Source organism: Haliaeetus leucocephalus, unplaced genomic scaffold (assembly GCF_000737465.1).
Source record: "Haliaeetus leucocephalus isolate CR32 unplaced genomic scaffold, Haliaeetus_leucocephalus-4.0 Scaffold849, whole genome shotgun sequence".
In the NCBI taxonomy this organism is placed as follows: Eukaryota; Metazoa; Chordata; class Aves; order Accipitriformes; family Accipitridae; genus Haliaeetus; species Haliaeetus leucocephalus.
In genome coordinates this window covers 1,313,858-1,332,068 of record NW_010973285.1, presented here as the reverse complement: position 1 = coordinate 1,332,068, position 18,211 = coordinate 1,313,858, and the positions used below count along the sequence as shown (strand labels likewise).

Genomic DNA, 18,211 nt, shown 5'->3' with positions numbered 1-18,211 from the left:
AAAAGTATCCTAATGTTTCTGACAGCTCATGTGTGACATGAATGCAATCCATATTTCTTGGAGGAGCTAATCTAAGCGGTTTATTTTCCGATATTGCTGATAGGGCTATATCTCTAGGTGTCACCACAGTTGAGATTCTGATGGTAACATATTGTTTATGGGTCACTGCCTTTGTCTAAAAGAATAGGTTGGAACAGAATAGCAAAGGTTAATTAAGTTTGTCTATCAAGGAGGGACAGATATAGATGTCTCTTGTATTTTCTGTGCTAGAATCAAAGTAAGTCAAGGCAGGGTATCACAGACTCGTTTTTTCCTGGTGCTGGAAAATATGCTTAGCTGGTTTATGAACGAAACAAAGCCACCTTGGGCAGCGCGAGTGCAGCAGTAGTTGTGAGGGGTCAGCTCATGGACAGTATCACTGCAAGGTGGGAGAGTCACAGCAATCCTGGTTTACAGGTGGGGAAACCGAGGCAGGGAAGTGTTAAATAACTTGCCCACAGTCACACAGCCTGCAGGTGACAGACTGGAGATTCCTGATGTCTGGATTTCCACTTTGGTGCCCTGTGGATGCCTTCTAGCCTCATGCCAAAAACCAACCTATGAATTCTGTTGTGCGCAAACAACGACACATAAATGCAAAATGCAATTTTATGCCCCCTAAAGGTGGCTTTATTTTTAAGATCAAGGCAGAAGGAGGAAGCTATGTTAAAACTTTTAACAGAGTTTCTCTGGTGTTTCCATAATTGCTGGTTTTGTTTTAAGGCAGCTGTTGGTGAGTCATGGGTGAGACAGAGGGATGGAAAACCCGAGGGAAGTGATTGGCCAAGATCACGTGGCACTCCAGTGGCAGAGCTGAAGGGTAGTACTTCGATCTCTTATGTCGCTCTGAATTTTTTGCAGCCCTTGTCACCCAGGATTAGCACCTGCGACCTCCTCCCACTTGTCCTTCTTGGGAATAAGCCCCATAGTCAGGACAACTGCAAAATGTGAAGGTGCTGCTAAGAGTAACACTGGTTTGCTCGCAAGGAGATTGTGCCTGGCAGCTTCTGCAAATAAAAGAATAACCTGGATGATGTTTTGTCTTAATAAATCATCTGGGAAGGGCAGGACCATTTTGGAGTCTCTGAGGCTGGAAGGAGAAGTGAGCCACTACTTGTGCCTGCCTTGCCTCTTTTCTCTCTCTGGTCTGGCCACCTCCTCTCCGCGGCTCTTCCTTGGTGAAGAAGATGTGTAAAGGTTAGACAAATGCTGCCAGGAGCTTGGAAGGAGAAGCTGGGCTTTATGTTGCTCTTCCACCAGCTGTTGAGAAAGCTTTTTTGCAGGAATGGTCTGAACCCATGGAAGAGTTGCTAGAACTAAATCTGGCCACTATTGTAAGGGACAGAAAAAAATGTTTTTACAAATATGTTAACAGTAAAAAGAATCCTAAGGAGAATATCTGTCCTTTAATGGAGACAGAAGGGAACATAGCCACCAGAGATGAGGAAAAGGCCGAGGTACTTAATGCCTTCTTTGCCTCAGTCTTTAATAGGGAGACCAGTTGTCCTCAGGGTGCTCCACCCCCTGAACTGGAAGGTAAGAATGAAGAGCAGAACATACCCCTCTTAATCCAGGAGGAAGTAGTTAGTGACCTACTATGCCATCGGGACACTCACAAATCTATGGGACCTGATAGGATCCATCCAAGAGTACTGAGGGAACTGGCGGAGGTCCTTGCCAAGCCACTCTCTATCATCTGTCAGCGATCCTGGTCAACAGGGGAGGTCCCAGAGGACTGGAGGCTTGCCAGTGTGACTCCCATTTACAAGAAGGGTCGGAGGGAGGATCTGGGGAACTACAGGCCTGTCAGCCTGACCTCGGTACCAGGGAAGATGGTGGTACAGTTTGTCTTGAGAGCACTCACATGGGAAGTCCAGGACAAGCAGAGGATCAGGCCCAGTCAGCATGGATTCATGAAAGGCCGGTCCTGCTTGACCAACCTGATCTCCTTCTATGACCAGGTGACCTACCTAGTGGATGAGGGGAAGGCTGTGGATGTTGTCTACCTGGACTTCAGCAAGGCCTTTGACGCTGTCTCTCATGGCATACTGCTTGAGAGGCTGGTGGCTCATGGCTTGGACAAGTGTACTCTTGGCTGGGTAAAAAACTGGCTGGATGGACGAGCCCAGAGGGTTGTGGTGAATGGGGTGAAATCCAGTTGGCAGCGGGTCACAAGTGGTGTTCCCCAGGGCTCCATGTTGGGTCCCGTTCTGTTTAATACCTTTATCAATGATCTGGACGGGGGAATCAAGTGCACCCTCAGCAAGTTCGCAGTCGACACCAAGTTGGGAGGGAGGGTTGATCTGCTTGAAGGTAGGAAGGCTCTACAGAGGGATCTGGACAGGCTGGATTGATGGGCCGAGGCTGGTTGTATGAGGTTCAACAAGGCCAAGTGCCGGGTCCTGCACTTGGGTCACAACAACCCCATGCAGCGCTACAGGCTTGGGGAAGAGTGGCTGGAAAGCTGCCCGGCAGAGAAAGACCTGGGGGTGTTGGTCGACAGCCGGCTGAATACGAGCCAGCAGTGTGCCCAGGTGGCCAAGAAGGCCAACAGCATCCTGGGCTGTATCAGAAATAGTGTGGCCAGCAGGAGCAGGGAGATGATTGTTCCCCTGTACTGGGCACTGGTGAGGCCGCACCTCGAGTCCTGTGTTCAGTTTTGGGTCCCTCACTACAGGAAAGACACTGAGGTGCTGGAGCGTGTCCAGAGAAGGGCAACCAAGTTGGTGAGGGGCCTGGAGCACAAGTCTTATGAGGAGCGGCTGAGGGAGCTGGAGCTGTTTAGCCTGGAGAAAAGGAGGCTGAGGGGAGGAGACCTTATCGCTCTCTACAACTGCCTGAAAGGAGGTTGCAGTGAGGTGGGTGTTGGTGTCTTCTGTCAGGTGGCTGGAGATAGGACAAGAGGAAATGGCCTCAAGTTGCGGCAAGGGAGATGTAGGTTGGATATTAGGAAAAATTTCTTTACTGAAAGGTTGTCAGACATTGGAATAGACTGCCCAGGGAAGTGGTGGAGTCACCATCCCTGGAGGTATTCAAAAAGCGAATAGATGAGGTACTTCAGGACATGGTTTAGTGGGCATGGTTGATGGTTGGACTCTATGATCTTGAAGGTCTTTTCCAACCTAAATGATTTTATGATTCTGTGATTCTAAGAGCATTCTCTTCATGCTTCTCTGGCTTTTGCTACATATTCTGTCACTGTTGGGCACTGCTATAGGGCTGCACTGGCTGTTGTGCTCAGTGACGGACAAATCCTGCTTCCAGCTTGCCTGTTTGTGGACAAGCTGTAGCTGCCTCTTGATTCCCCATATTGGCTTTACAAGGGAGCAGGGGAAGAATTTCCACTGCATGCACAGTCTTTTAATCAGGCCATATTTATTTGTTCATGAGTTATAAGCATCCTACTATTGCTTGCAGTACTTCCTTTAAAAAGTTACTGAGTGTGCGCTGTGTTGTATAATTTAGGGGAACCCATAAATGTTGAATAGGCCAAATGTGCTTCTCCGATGATCTGTGTCTCCCACTGAAGGGAGTGAGGTGCTTGGTGAATCAATCCTGCAGCTGGGGCAGGGCACGAGCGATGTGCGGGTGGAAGGGGATACACTGTAAGTCAGCAACTTAGATGTTCAACTCAGGAGCCTAACTTGCTTTCTGCAAAGAGCAAGTGCATGCCCTTCCCTTCCACAGCACTTCCTCACCTAAAACATGCCTCATTCTTACAGCGCCTAGGCTGTGGTGATAGAAACCAGAGTGGCTTTTAGGACCCTTGCCTGTCTTGGCCTTGCTGTAGGGCTGGAAGGGGCGAGGGAGGCAGGAGGAGACACCAGAGGGCTAGGTGTCTCCTCCTGTGATCCCCACATGAGCCCAGCGTTTCCCAAGGACAGGACCCAGGGAAGGATCCCAAACCTGGCATGTGGCTGCAGCGTTTGGAAGGCTGAACTGCCTCACGTTAGAAATAATCTGAATATTCCAGGCCCTCCCCAGGGCTATTTTTATCTCCCTTGCGGGCACCCAAAAATGTGCAAGGACTCTCCAGAGCTGCAGGAGTTAATACAGAGCAAATGCCCCTTCTCATGGGGTAATGATCTCCTAAGTCCCGTTTTTAATGCAGCGCTAAGGTCAAGAATTTTTACGACTGGTTGTTTTTTTATTGTTACTGTAAAATAGGATTGCTAAGCACTATAAAAAGGAAACCTTATGGTTCAGATTTACTGTGGTGTGTATTCTAAACAGTTTAATAAAACAAAACCAAAAGCTTAGATTTTCTTCAGCAGTTAATACACAGCATATTCTTTGCAAAGCCAAGCTTCTGGCTGTCGGTCGAACTGTGGTTCATAGACTTGGTGTGGGTAATAAGATTATAAAACATGTCTCTTGCTAGCCAGCTACCACACACTAATAATAATAGTAGTAATAATTCATTGCATCCAGAGATTTTAGGTGAGTTGTTTTTTTAAGAAATGGAGAAAAACCCTAAAAAAGGTCTGAAAGGAAACAGGTCACCGCATCCACTCTACAGGGAGAGGAGGCACGCATGTGGTCGTTTCATTGCCAGGGAATGATCCCTCCATTTTGTTACAGCTGAAATAATGCTGTCTCCTGCAGGCAACCTTTTCTCAGTTGTACACCTGCACATGTGCACTTGCACAAGGGAGAGGTGGTGAAGTGACAACCGTGGATGCTGCCCACAGCCCTGCCCCACCAAGGGAAGGAAGATGGTGTGTGCAAAATGGCAGGCAGAGAGGAGTTTGCTAACTTTATTTCCCCAGTACTTCTAGAGCTGTTGAGCTTTGCAGATGTGCAGATGCAAAATGGCTTTTGGACTGAGATTTTGAGCAGTTTGTATTGCTAGTCCATAATTTCAGGGCAGAGGCAGCCTGGGTTTTATTGAGGGAGTCTGTGCAAAGTACAGATGTTAGCTTCCAAGAGCAGACTGCCCTTTTTCAGAATAGCAGAGGGGATGTCAGTGGTTCTTTTGAGTTCAGGCTTCCTTGGGATGACACATTAAATATTTTAAGTGCATTTACTATTTATCATGGATGAAACTTCGGTACCTGTTGAACTTTTTCTGCACGCATAGGGTGCAGATGGTAGAAAAATCACCTTTTAAGTACTGCTTTAACTTATAATAGAAAACCTCTTTCACAGACTAAAAGCGTGTTGTGCAAATCCCTCAGTACACATGCAAATACGTGCAGCTGTGCTGCTATCAGAAGGCAGGCAGAGGTGCACTTTGCTTCCTGTAAACAACCACTGCTCTCTCTCAGCACTTAATCTCGCTGCAAACCTGGCTCCACATGGAAAGGAGGATGTTGCCCTCGTCTCAGAGAGAACCAGCAGGATTTTATGTGACTTGGGCCATGTGATTTCCAGCTAGGCATACTAAAATGAATATCAAATTACTAAGGGGACCCCTGGAAAACAAGAAGTGACTGCATTCTGGCTGCTTTGCTGGGAGGCACCGGTGGCTCCTTCTGCCAGGACCAGACCCTGGGGGTCTGCTGGCACTGGGCAGCTGTCTGGGACAGCAGGTTCACCCCCTGCCTCTGCTGCTCCCCGGGTCTGAGTTTTGCAGCCTGGGAAGGGCTGAGGAGCAGGGCTCCATGCGCGGCTGCCTGGGACCTAAGGGAACCGAAGTGGAGCGGGCAGAGCTCCTCTAACTGAGGTGAGACGCAGCTGAAAAGGCTGTCAAGCACTTCTGCTTACAAAGATGACGTCTAATGGCCTAGCTGGATGTGCGTTACTGTTGGCACTGCTACCTTTATAGCTGGTACAAAACTCTAATATTTTTTCTCTGCCCAGAAGCTTTCCATCTTACAGTCATTCACTGCCCAGCAGACTTAGGGAGACCAGGTAGTGTTATCTTTCCTGTTGAAAATCTTAATCCTGTGAAGTGTTTGGCTGCATTTTTTGGAGCACTGTAGCCACGTTACGTTGTAGAGCTTTGGAACAAATAATAGCAGATGGTAGTTCTTTCATAAAACAAAAATTTAAAAAAGCATTACCACCTCTCTGAGGAGATCAGTTTGGATGATTTCAGGGCATTGGAGTAGGGTGAACTTTGGTTTCTGAGTGCTGCCAACTTTGCTTTATGCTCCGGGAGGGAGGGAGAAGGGGTTGTCTGATGGACACCATGCTGACACAGTGGACCTGCTGGCTGGTGTCCAGCTGTGGCTCCACTACAGGCTTCCCATGTAGTCTGTCCACAAGTTGGTTTCTCTGGGTAAATCAATAAATTTTTTTCCATCTCCCTGGGTTGTAAGAAAAGCAATGTGTTTGTGTGCGTGTGCCACTGCACAGACAGCGTGGAGTGTGTCCTGAGGAAGCCAGTCAGTAGGACTGTCTTGCTTAGCCACCCCGTAGGTCCTTGGCAGAGCTGTTGCCACCAGTCTGAGATGGGTTGGTCTCTGGGGGGGTGTGGGGACTGGATGGATGCTTCCTCTCTGACATGGGCCAGGTGCGTGCAGTTGAAGGGGTCTGGAAAGCTTCCCCTGGTGTTGTCTGTGCCATAAGCAGGGAACTTGCCAGGAAGCTCCTTGCAGTGAAGAGTATGTGCTTGTGTGCCAGATGCAGCTTCACCTGAGGTAAGATAAACCAGCCATAGGTATGCCGGTGCTGCTGCTGCTGCTAGGTCACATCCCGTCCCACGCCAGCTCACCAGTAGCTGGGCGATGTGGGCACGCCATGAGCCAGCCAAAGCAAAAACCCAAGACCAGCACGTCAGGGTTTTATTTCCCATGTGCCTTCTGCAACCTCCTTCAAAATCGTGTGCATGTGGGGCAGCGGGGTGCTCGCGGGGGCTGGGGCTCAGTTTTCACAGGCTGCTGTTGCGGTTCTGTCTCCGACAGGTGAAGGGCATGGAGAGCTACCACGCCGTCGGCTCCCAGTACCACATGTGCTCCTACTACCCGCCTGCTTCCTACCTGGGACAGGGGGTTGGTGCTCCCACGTGCCTCCCACAAATCCTGACCTCTGAGGACATCCCCTGCTACTCGGAGTCAAAAGCGAGAGGTAAGTGCACCTACCGGGGTTTCTGGGACCACCTTGCCTTGGGGCAGGCACCCGGGAGGTGTAGGTTGCTGCTGGGAAGGAAGCTAGGCATCAGAAAGCAGGTGTTTACAAGATGGTGGCTGTTTTCTGGAAGGCCTGTAGCGCGGTGGCAATGTAGGGCTGCTGCTCCACAGTAGTGCAAGCTTGTACTTCAGAAGTCTCATGGTTCAGGAGGACAGTTAGTTGTACCTTTTTGCTCCTGTGTATGTCTTGAAGGTGTACAGAGAGTCACTCGAGGGACTGTCTTTGGTGCTCACCACCTGGCTCCCTCACAGGAACAAAGAGTTGTCTTTGCCCCAACCACAGAATTGTCTTTCCTCTATTTTTTTTCTCTTCTCAGAAATGCTGTCCGTGATTTTTTCCACAGGCCTCCCACTGAGCCTTTGGTGTCCTTTCTGAACCACATGTGGGAACTATTCCTGCATTCCAACTGTGTCATGAAGTCCTTTGCAGACTTGCTTCCTTGTTTGCTTTCAAACTCATCACACCGTGTTACTTAATTTAGAACTACTGCAGATAATTTTTTCTTTTCATATCCAGTGTTTCTTGGCTGTCCTAAGGATTACTATAATCTGCAATAATTTCCAGGAAATGGTTGATGAATTTACCCTGTGGTTTTGACAATGTTTCTCTCACTTCCTTGTTCCCTTGCTCTGGTAGCAGGTAGAGTGCACACACAGGTGTTAACATGGCCCTGCTGGAGTAGACCAACACCATTGACCTGCTTCCCTGTCCCTGGAATGGGACAGTAACTTCTGCTAGAGAAACAAGAAGAGAAACTAAGAGTAGGGTGATCCTACTTCGTATGTCCAAAATCCTCACACTCCTACAGCATTCAAAGGTGTACTGATCTGTTGATTGCCTCTGAACCATCATTTCATTACCAGCAGCAGACTTGCACTCCATGAATTGTGACGTAGTCTTCTCACACTTTTTGTCTCTCTGTAGTAATTCATGAATATGGCAGTTTAATTTTGTGTGGTCTGTGGGAAGTATTTATTTTCCTTTACACCTGCAAATTTTTGTGGGTTTTTTTGTTGGGTTTTTTTTGCACAGAATCACACCACTGGCAACAGCATCCATCCTCATTTGCTTCTTTGATGCACTCATGCATTGAAATTAATCTTCTGCTCTTTATATCTGATGGAAGGATGTATATTGTGTAGGTTCCATAACTGTTTTCAGTCATGGCTCTTCTGTGGCCAATGTCTTCGGGTCTGTTGCATTTGTGTTGTGGTAAAAAATACAGTGGTTGTGTCATGACAGGACCTTAAGGACTCAAATGAAGTTTTGGAAGGTGAGGTGTGTATAAAGTCTTACCTGTGGCTGGTGTAAATCAGCACTGAGCCCTTGAATTCAGTAACTCCAGAATGATTTATGCTGAGGAGGTGGCTGCTCTTTTGGAGTGGCTGTTGTCTGAAAATTTTCCAACTAACTGTGACGTATCAGATAGATGAAGAAACAACATGTGGTGTGATGAAACCTTAGACTTTTCCTCCTTCTCCAGTAGTTTTAAATGGCTTAGAGAAATCAGTGATCCTTGGTTCATTTTCCTTGTCTTTTCTTCAATTTTATTTTCTTCCCTCTTCTCTGACCACCGTTGAACAGTGACGTCTTCCTTTCTGCCCATTGGTCGGAGAAGCAGTTGGCTTTATGCTCAACTGCAGTTGACACTTTTTCTTGCATCCATCACTATTAACTCACTAAGAAGTCTTACCAGTTGAGTGTTCTTACAAATAGACAAAAGACCTTATACCCTTTGTTCCCAAATGCACTTCAGTAATTTTTCATCACTCCAGAAAAAAGTTGTGCGTAATGTGCCACTGATTTTTAAACTGCATAAATACTGTATTTTCAATAATCCCTGACTGCTTCTCCAGACAGTATTCCACACACAGATATTGTTCCCTAAGTTACACCATCAATCAGAAACTGACAAGCAGTGAGATGTAATTTACTGAGATCAAACAGCATTTTCCAGACTCTGAAGAAGTGTTTTTCCATAGCAGGGAGGTAGTGGGTGAAAGAGGCACCAATATTTCTGTGAGAAACTTGAACATGTGAGCAGGACTGTACCCATTTAATGGGCTTCTTAGAAGCATCTTCTTTTTTTGTTATGGATGTTCTTGGAGGAGATGACCATTTTTACTTTTTCCATCTACAGACAAAATAATATTCTCGGGCTGTTAGTTGATTATTTACACTCCCGTGAAGTTCTTCTTCTGGTGCTTTTGACAGTCCTCAGAGGCTTTGAGGTTTTTTTCCTCTTTATTGTCATCTGTGTGAGTGCCGAGTCAGCCAGCAGGCTGTGAGCAGTGGATCCTGCGTATTATAGAGGGTGGTCCATTCCCCAAAAGTACTGACTGCCTATGCTGCAAGTGCTCCCTCATACGGAAGACACATCCTTAGGTGTTTCTCCATTGATTGTTGGGCTGAACTTTCTGTACAATGCCTGACTGCTTTGTATGAAGCCTGGTAGCATGTTTTTGCAGGGTTAGTGGTTGCAACTGGCTGAAGACAACGTTAGTGCATGTTTTAAATAAATCATATTTTACTCCTTCCTTTTTTGCGGTTGAAGTAGTAACCATGCTTGGAGACTTGTTTTCTTTCTAGGAATACACGTTCATAGATTTTGGGTCCAGAAGGGAACATTAAGATCATCTGATCTTACTCGTTATATAATGCAGGCTGTAAAACTTCACCTAATAACTCCTGCAGCAAACCCATAACTAATTTTTTTAAGATCTGTGTGAAGAGTTGCGTATTGTTAATCCAGAAATTTTACAGGAAGGTAACAGTACGTATAGAAGATCAGCAAGTCAAAATAAAAACCTAATTTTGCAGCCAAATTCTCAAAACGTAGGAAACATTTATCTTTAACAAAAATGGTTATTAAATTTCCCAAGCACGGATCTGAGATGGTCTTACAACACATGCAGTCCATTACCCATACTTAAATTGAAACTTCAGCTTTATAGAGGTTTTGCCAGTTCATGTATTATCTCAGTATTTTAGTCAGACTATTTCATTAATTTTATTCTAGTAAGTTAACTGCCTGCTTAGACCAGTTACATTGAAAGGGAGGAGAGATGAGCTAGCAGACCACTGGTTTACACTTTTTTTGTTTTTATGAATGATGCAAAGTTCTCAGGAAGCTTCTGACATTTGTGAGGTCATACGATGTTACAGTGTGTTGCATATTGTAATGGGCTGACATTTTCTGAATGGTGAAACACCATCAGTCAACCTCCTTGCAATTTGAAGTGGTTCTAAGTAAAATGGGTTTGCTTCCAACTGAGCACAGCTGCTGCCCTTCCAGCTGAAACTGGAAAAAACGGGGAGAAAAAGAAGATAAACCAGTGACAAATGGCATAAGGATGTTTTCAGAGGGCTCTCTTAGATCACCAGGCTATAAGTTTTATATAATAATTTCTAGGTAGGAGAGGGATTTTGTACTCAGTTCTTTCAAAAGATTTTTACTCTCGTTTTTTCTGCAAGAGCAATCAAAGGAAAAGATGTATGAGAGGTTGTTATCAATCCCTGTGCAAGCAAAGCATACTTTAACACATGTCTTTCTTTTGAAAGAAGCCAAGCTGAGAGATCCTTGTGCAAGAAGTGGAGGAATTTTCTAATGCCCTGGGTATTGGTAGCCCTGGGTCACAACAGGGTATTTCATCTCCAAAAGCCAAGTGCCTTATTCCCATTGATTTCTGTGGGACAGTTGCTTTTTTTTTTTTTTTCAAATGGGGCTTTTTCAGGATTGGATCACTGCCCAGAATTGGATAGCACCTTCCACTGCTTTTGGATCAGGCCCTCCTGCACTTAGATTTGTGAAATACCTGCACAAGACCTTGGTTTGAGAGAGCAAGAAAGCACATGCTTGGATCAGGACTGGGTACCTTGCTCTGGGTCCTGTTTCCACTGAGTAAAAGTTGAGCATTTGCTTATCTGTATGGGAGTGTTTTCCAGATTTGGTACAGTGGCAGAAAAATTTAACATTCAAATAGAAGGATGCAAGGGAGAAACATCCCTGTATTTGCAGACACCTTTGATCATTAAAGTAGTTACCTCTTTGTCATCATTATATGAAATTATGATTATTCTGTGTGTCTGTACCTGTGGTAAAGGAGATGGCTTGCATTTAAAATGTTGCTCTAGCTGCTGAATGGATTTGAATTTTTATTTTCTTAAGTGTCAGGATATTTGGAAACACAAGTAATGAAGCACTGTAGCAGTGCTGTATTTGCAGCTTGAACATAAAGCAGGAGCCCGAAACTCCTCCCAAACACAAATAAGAAAAGCTTATACAAAGTGTTCGTTTTGATACAGAAATGGTCAACAGTTTTGTGTAAATCAGCAAACACCATTTTATGAAGGAGAGCATTTCTGGTAACAGGTTTTTTTGTCAGCCAAACACCTTCCAACGCTTTCAAAACACCTTTTTACAGTCCTTTCTAGAAGTTAAATAACTGGTATCCCCAGTTTTACAGTTGTGGAAATCCAAGGTGGCACAGGCTTTTCCAGGGTCTGCATTTAAAGACTTAGCCTTGCATCTCTCTGCTTGGATGCTGTATGGAAAGCAGTGCTGAGCCATTGGAGAAGCCCACCCAAACTGGAGCAGCTCTGTAAAGAGCCTCTTCCAGTGGTTTCACAATCAAGAGCATGTTGGAAACATTCTCCCTGCTTAAGACAAAACGTTCCATTTAGGCAAAAGCATCGCTGGAATGCAAGGAATGCCATAAACTCGCAGGAGAGGTTGGATGTTTCTTTCAGAGTGGGTTACTGTGCACCAAAGTTACGCCCATTTTTTTGAGGTTTCCTGTGCCCTTGAAATGCCATGCAAGGTAATAAGGGTAACCCCCCAGAGCCACAGGTGGCACCTGGCTGTAGGATCAGAGGGGTCAAGGGGTCCTGGTATGCAAAAGGTCTTTGAGACCATGTCCTTGAACCTGAACTGCTTTCTGCAAGTATTCAGGTGACACAGATGGCACTGCAACAAAGTAGGCTGGCTTGGTATGACTAAGAAGTTACCCCAAAGAGCAGAAAAAACCCTTCCATCTCTCTGCTCTTTATTTGCAGCCAGCTGAGAAAATGCACTGACAAAGCTATGCTAATAAAGCACTTAGGAAGTGGGGCACAATAGCAGGAAATAGCCCAAATTGTCCTCCATCAGTGGCCTAGAAACAGTCTGTGTAAGTTAAAGAGTAGTTGTTTCAGTCCCAAAGGGTCCAGGTATTGTCAAGTATGTGAGGTACCACTTTTACTCCTTTTCTATGCACCTCTTCAGTAGAGCATCTTCAGAAATACATCTTGAATTTGGAGGGGTTTCAGCAGCGAGTATGTGGGGAGGATAACATTTTGCGCCTAGAACTGATACAGTTCAGCAATATTTAGCTCGTGTATTTTGTGTGAGCATGTCTGTGCATCTTTTGCTTAAAAAGTGACCCCTAGTGAAGAGTATGCTATCCTTAGTGACGAAAGAGCAAATGGTGGTTGCTGAAAACTCGAGACTGTATTTTCCATAAGTATCTGTCTTACATCAGACTTTTAGAAGTAAATTTTGAAGTAAGACAGAAGAAGAAAGGAAGCGGTAATCATCCAAATCTGCAGATTTTGAACAGTCAGTTCAAATGGGTCACTTAATCTTTGTGCGACTGGTTATCTTTTCTTGTACATTCTCATTGCTGCTACTTACAGTCCCCGACGGCTATGCTGTGTGCAGCTTCCCTTAGGCAGTGGTTACAAGGATGGCAAGCAGATTTTACACTGCGCTTCTGCAAGCCTTGGTTTACACTGCTGGTTGTGCATGTGCATTGCAACATTTTAACAGACCTCTTTAGGCAGATGCCCTTTTAACATGTCATTTTCATTTTCAATAAAAAGTTGAATTTTGGTCTTAGCTGACTAGACTGTTGTTGGGCTTGGGGATTTTTTGTCTTTTAAACCAAGCAAGCCACTAACCCTGATTTGTGACATACTTACTCATACTTCATCATTTCATTAGCTGTAACAGCCGCTATCAAAATACATTTGAGAATGTGAGGCATATTCAGTATAAGCTCTGGTAACTCATTTTTGTGTGTATTGAAGCCTTTTTGTAAATGATTGTTCTGTGTTCTAAATTAGGTTGGATAGGTGAAGATTTGACCAATATTAAAATAACTTTATAAGGTCTGAAGGGAATTCCTGAAAAGAAGTTAATGTAAGTATTTGCTTACATCCCATTCTGCTTCAGTTTATTTCTGATTAAAAGGCTCATTTTAGTAGTTTCTTCTTTAAATGCAACCTTTATGTTTCACTCACTCACAAGCACACAGAAATAAAATAATATGTGCAGCAAAGCAACTTTTCATTGGACAATTGCAGAGTTACAGGTTTGATTCATGAGTTTTGCTGATTCATGCCAAGGCAGCTGATGAGCTCTTGCTCTTTGCTCTGGGGGAGGCTGCTGGTCCTGCAGCAGGAGCAGCTGAACAAGCTGTATTTTTGATGGTTTTACACCAAATCTTTTTGTAGAAATACAGATATTTCTGGACTGAGGCCTCTAAGAGGAATGCTAAAGTCTCATGAAAACTATGTGTGAATGCTTTCATTTGTCGGCGCCCTAGCAAGAGAGAGTGGCACAGCCTGAACCTTCAGGAGATGCCAGTGGGACCCTATCCACTCACACCAGCAAAACCACATCTGCCAAGAAGGGGCTCAGCCAGGACAGTTCCTAAGCAGTCAAAGAAGGCAGGTTTCTTCTCAGTCCTTCTTGCAGTTAGGAGCATTTTAGAGCCACATGTCAGAGACCAGTGGTTTATACCCACTGCACCCCTGGACTTATTTTCTGCCTGTTTGAGCTGCTCTGTGTGGGACGGAGGATGTTACTATAGCTGACGAGGTTGTGTGGGATTTTTCTTCACACTTTAAAGGATGTTGGATACTTAAAAAATCGCCACCATCAGTTGAGCTGCTTCCTTTTATATCCGGTGTGACTTTGACACTGATTTTATTACCTCTGGATACAGAATTTTTCCCACTGCAAGCAGAAATTGATAGAAATCATTAATAGTAAAACAAACTTTACTATAAAAAGAAATGCAGACATCTTGGTCAGGACAGTAGTGATAACTGTGCTTACCCAGGCATGATTTGTAATTGTAACAAAGTGATACCGCTCGCCTCTTTGCTTTGCTTTAACGTGCAGTTGCATCCTCATAACTTGGCTGGTTAAGAGAAGAGAGAACTCACTCCATATTCAGCTGTAATCTTTTCTGTGCGCAAGAGTCTGCGTAGAGCATCTTGCAGTTTACACCAGCTTTGCAGCTCAGGTGGGAGTCTCCAGCTGAACTAATTCTTCTGCAGCTTCTTCTGCTTATAAAGCAACCCTCTGCAGATCATAAGAAACTCTAGCAAAAGAAATATTAGCTACTGATCTCTAAAGAAAAGGAAAGGGAAAAGAAGAACTCAGAATTAAGAAGGCTCTGTAGCATAGAGCGGTGTAGATGGGCTTTGCCTTTAGCAGGGAGGAGATGAGCCAGATTGTGACTCTTTGCAAGAGGTTGTTGCAGTCCATGACGCTGCTCCCACATGAGAATGATCTCAGGGAAAAGAAAGGTAATGTCTCTCCCTACTGCCATGCTTGCATGCCATGAGTAGTTTCCTTTATCTGTGCATTCTACCCTGTCGCAAGGATAAACTTCTGAAGGAAGAGAACAGAAGTAGCTTTCCTACAAGCAGTGGGCAAAGGAGCTGGGGGATGGTCGAGCACTGTGTGTAACTGCACAAGATACAGGGGAATCGTGGTATGTGAGCAGACAGCCCATCATTCATTCTGCCCATTTTATAAATATGCATATTTATATTGTGTGTGTAAATAATACCAAGGTACGTTGCCTGCACATGATGTATGTAACCCTGCGGGGCAGGGTCTGGGGACGGATAGCAAGGCTACTTACTGGGCTTTCTTAATTTAGCTACCGTTAGCGTGCCTGCCCCTCAGACGTTTTTAATTCCATGCTTCAGTGTAACCAATGAGTTTATTTCCAGTGCTCCTCACAGGCATAGCTTAGGCCAAGTACAAGTTGAATAACCTTCAGGAAAGCTGTGCTGTCCTTCTGTCGGCCGCTGTCTTTGAAAATTGCCTGCAGAGTTAGTGAGCAGGAACAGTTAAGATTTACAAACAATGATGAAGCTTGTCATGCATCTTTCACCATTCATCATCTGGGTGCCGTGGCTGGGCGGTGAAGTGTTCTTCATAAAAACCAGCTCAGTGTGAAATACACCTCGCAGCAATGTTTACTGCTCTGAAACTCGTCAGCAGCCCTTTATAGTAAATCCAGATTGCGATGTGACATTACAGTATATCATTGCAGAGCGCGCTGGGGTTTACACTAGGAATGAGTGCAGTTCACACCAGATGAGATGTCGAAATTGAGTTATGTAGGAATTTGGCTGTTATATGGGGATAGCTTTTGTTTTCTGAGGACTGAAAGTTAGCTTTATATATATAATATATATAATCTACACATACCTGTACTTGTGTGGGGGTGCCTATATCAATATAGAGATATATATACATGGATATATGGATACATACATGCTATGCGCACATTCTGTATACAGACACCGCGTATGTTCAAATACAGATTTCTCTGATGGGACCCTGTCTTATTTTTATGCTATTTCTTAAATGTATTTCAGTATTTTGTTGAAGTACTGCATTTTAGCATTAGCTTTTCAGCGAAGTAGCCTTTATTTTCAAAAAAATACTGTTGAAAATACAGTTCTTTGAGTATCGTAGTTTTATGATTCCTGTCTAGAAATACAGAGTGGGAATTTTCCTAAGGGATTTTTGGTTTAGGTTAATTGTTTTTTTTGTAGGGTTGCTATAGCAAATGCTAATGTTAAATTTCTCAGTAGCAAAGCCAGAGGACCTGTGAGTGAGTGTGTTACATACAGCTGGTGTGTTGCCCGTGGGAGAACGGGGGTGCGTGCGGGTACATCCCGTGGGCAGCTGAACTCCGGTGAGGCAGAGTGCTGCAGCAGCAGCTCAGCTGGAAGAGGTTGCTTCTGAGATGTAGAGATGATGCAGCCAGCTGGTAACCACCAAAATGGAGCTAAGGCCCATTGCTAGGTTTTGATTTGGGTGGGGTTCTGTTGTTTTTTTGTGTCAATGTCTCCCAGAGCTTGGGAGATGAAACTTTGAGCAGAAGATTTGGGGGATATTTACCCAGAAACCTTAAAATACAGAAACTACATAAGTTACTAGTACATCTGGCAGTGTGCTGGGATGGCAGATGTTCTCCCTGCTTGTTTTAGTCCCTTCAGCTGCAGTGTGGACACGAGGTCATTGAGAATAAGATAAAATAGTAGGTGCCTTTGTCCAATTACATAAGTAGGAAGTCGGTGCAAAATATAAACAAGACATTTTGTGTATGAGTAAATTGAAGCTGAGCTTTTGCAGATAAATCTGCTGTCTTGGGCATCTGGCAGTCTGGGAAATATCCCTGGAGTTAAGCAGTAATAGCCGCATGAAGTGGAAAGCATGCTGTGTTGGTTGGCCTGCAGACAAGGACAGTAACTTGCTTTAGTGAAATTTAGGTAGTTGGTGGCAGTTAACTGATGAAAAAGAGATGCAAGAAAAGATTGGAGATAGACCAGCAAAGTTTTAAAGTGCTTCCTGTGATGTTGTTATTTCAGTGCTACACTGGAAAACCTGGTAATTAAGTTATATTTCACTGTCTTCAGTGCTGTGACTGCTTTGTCCTCTGTGTTTGAAACAGAGCTGGCATGTTCTGGACTATTCACTAAAGTCTTTTGGTTTTATTATTGCCTGGCTCTTCAACCAGGGGGAGAGATGGGATGTTTGAAATACTGATACATTTAATTTTAGATTTCTGAGACCCGTTCTCGGGTATTAAATATAGTTCAGAAGTGGAAAAAGGAGTGGGACTGCAGTTGGTACTACCAGAGACGAGAGATAGCTATACTTCATTTGTCCTCCTCAGCTGTTTTCAGCTCCTGTAGTTGTTTTTGCTCTGAGTGCTAATCCTGCAGTGAAATCATACTTTTCTAGCCCGGAACAGTTTCCACAAATATACTTACTGTGACTGATTTTATTTAGTTGATTTATTATGTTTTTCTAAAAAAACAAACCACCGTACAGTTTACCTTTAGTCTGCTGCAGGCAGTATGAAGGTAAAGCTTCAGATCCACTAATCACGAAAATATGGAGGCTTCCAGGCATACCAATAGCATTCTACACTTGTTCGTATTCATAATTAGCTTAATGATATAGTATTAATCTCACTGGCTTCGTTACCAGAGGCTTTAAAGGATCCAGTGAGGCTTCTTAGGGATGATGGGGGGGTGAAAGGGTAGACATGTTAAGCATTATTTACAAAACTTTTTTTTACTTTCTCCTTTTATTTTGAACAGGGAAAGTTTGGACATCTTTTATGTTACTCCTGTGGCTTGAATTAGAGGGGTAGAGAGTAAAGCTGTCACTTATAATGTAGTGGTTTCAGGCACCAGAACGTTGCATATAAAATCAAAGGGTCATATTTCTTCACAACCTTGATTCCTTTTTGTACCTGTTTGGTTTCTAGTAACTTTACTAAGCTGCAGTCTTCAGATACATATAGTAAGCAGTGCCTTGACATAGGGACGCTGCAATAGCCTTATGAAGCTTGAGGTCTTCACAAACACGTACTCAGAACACTATCATAGAGCTTGTCACTTAATTTCCCATTCTTGCAGGTGACTCATTCCTCTTGCAGTGTCTGCTGTACATAGATTGAAAAAGAATTCCAGGAGTAAGGGCAGGAATTGGGAAAAATACTCCACAAAGGTCCCACATTTATGGTATTTAGTGCAGTGCTAGCATCCGATTGCTGCTGTCCAGATATCTCCAAATTTGAATTAAATGGGTAAGTGCTGGCTGGGGCTAAGGAAAAAAAAAAAGTATCTTGTATGCCAAGTTAAGTCACTTAATTTTATGTTGTTTCCTCACACACATACAAAGGTCTCCTGGTGGGGGTGTAATCAAAGCAAACGTATCTATAGAGCACTGTAAAAATAGTCCAGGAGGAAATTGCTCAGAACAGGGGAAAAAAACCACACCACAAATAAGCTAACA

The 18,211-nt window shown here is 44.3% G+C and overlaps 1 protein-coding gene across 1 annotated transcript in view; it reads left to right on the top strand.

The window, feature by feature from the left end:
* Positions 1–18,211, top strand: part of DMRT1 (doublesex and mab-3 related transcription factor 1) — a 61,099-nt gene that overhangs the window by 27,520 nt on the left and 15,368 nt on the right. The window contains exon 4 of the mRNA XM_010582867.1: positions 6,888–7,050. Within this exon, the coding sequence (XP_010581169.1) occupies positions 6,888–7,050 (163 nt within the window). The remainder of the gene's footprint in view (positions 1–6,887; positions 7,051–18,211) is intronic.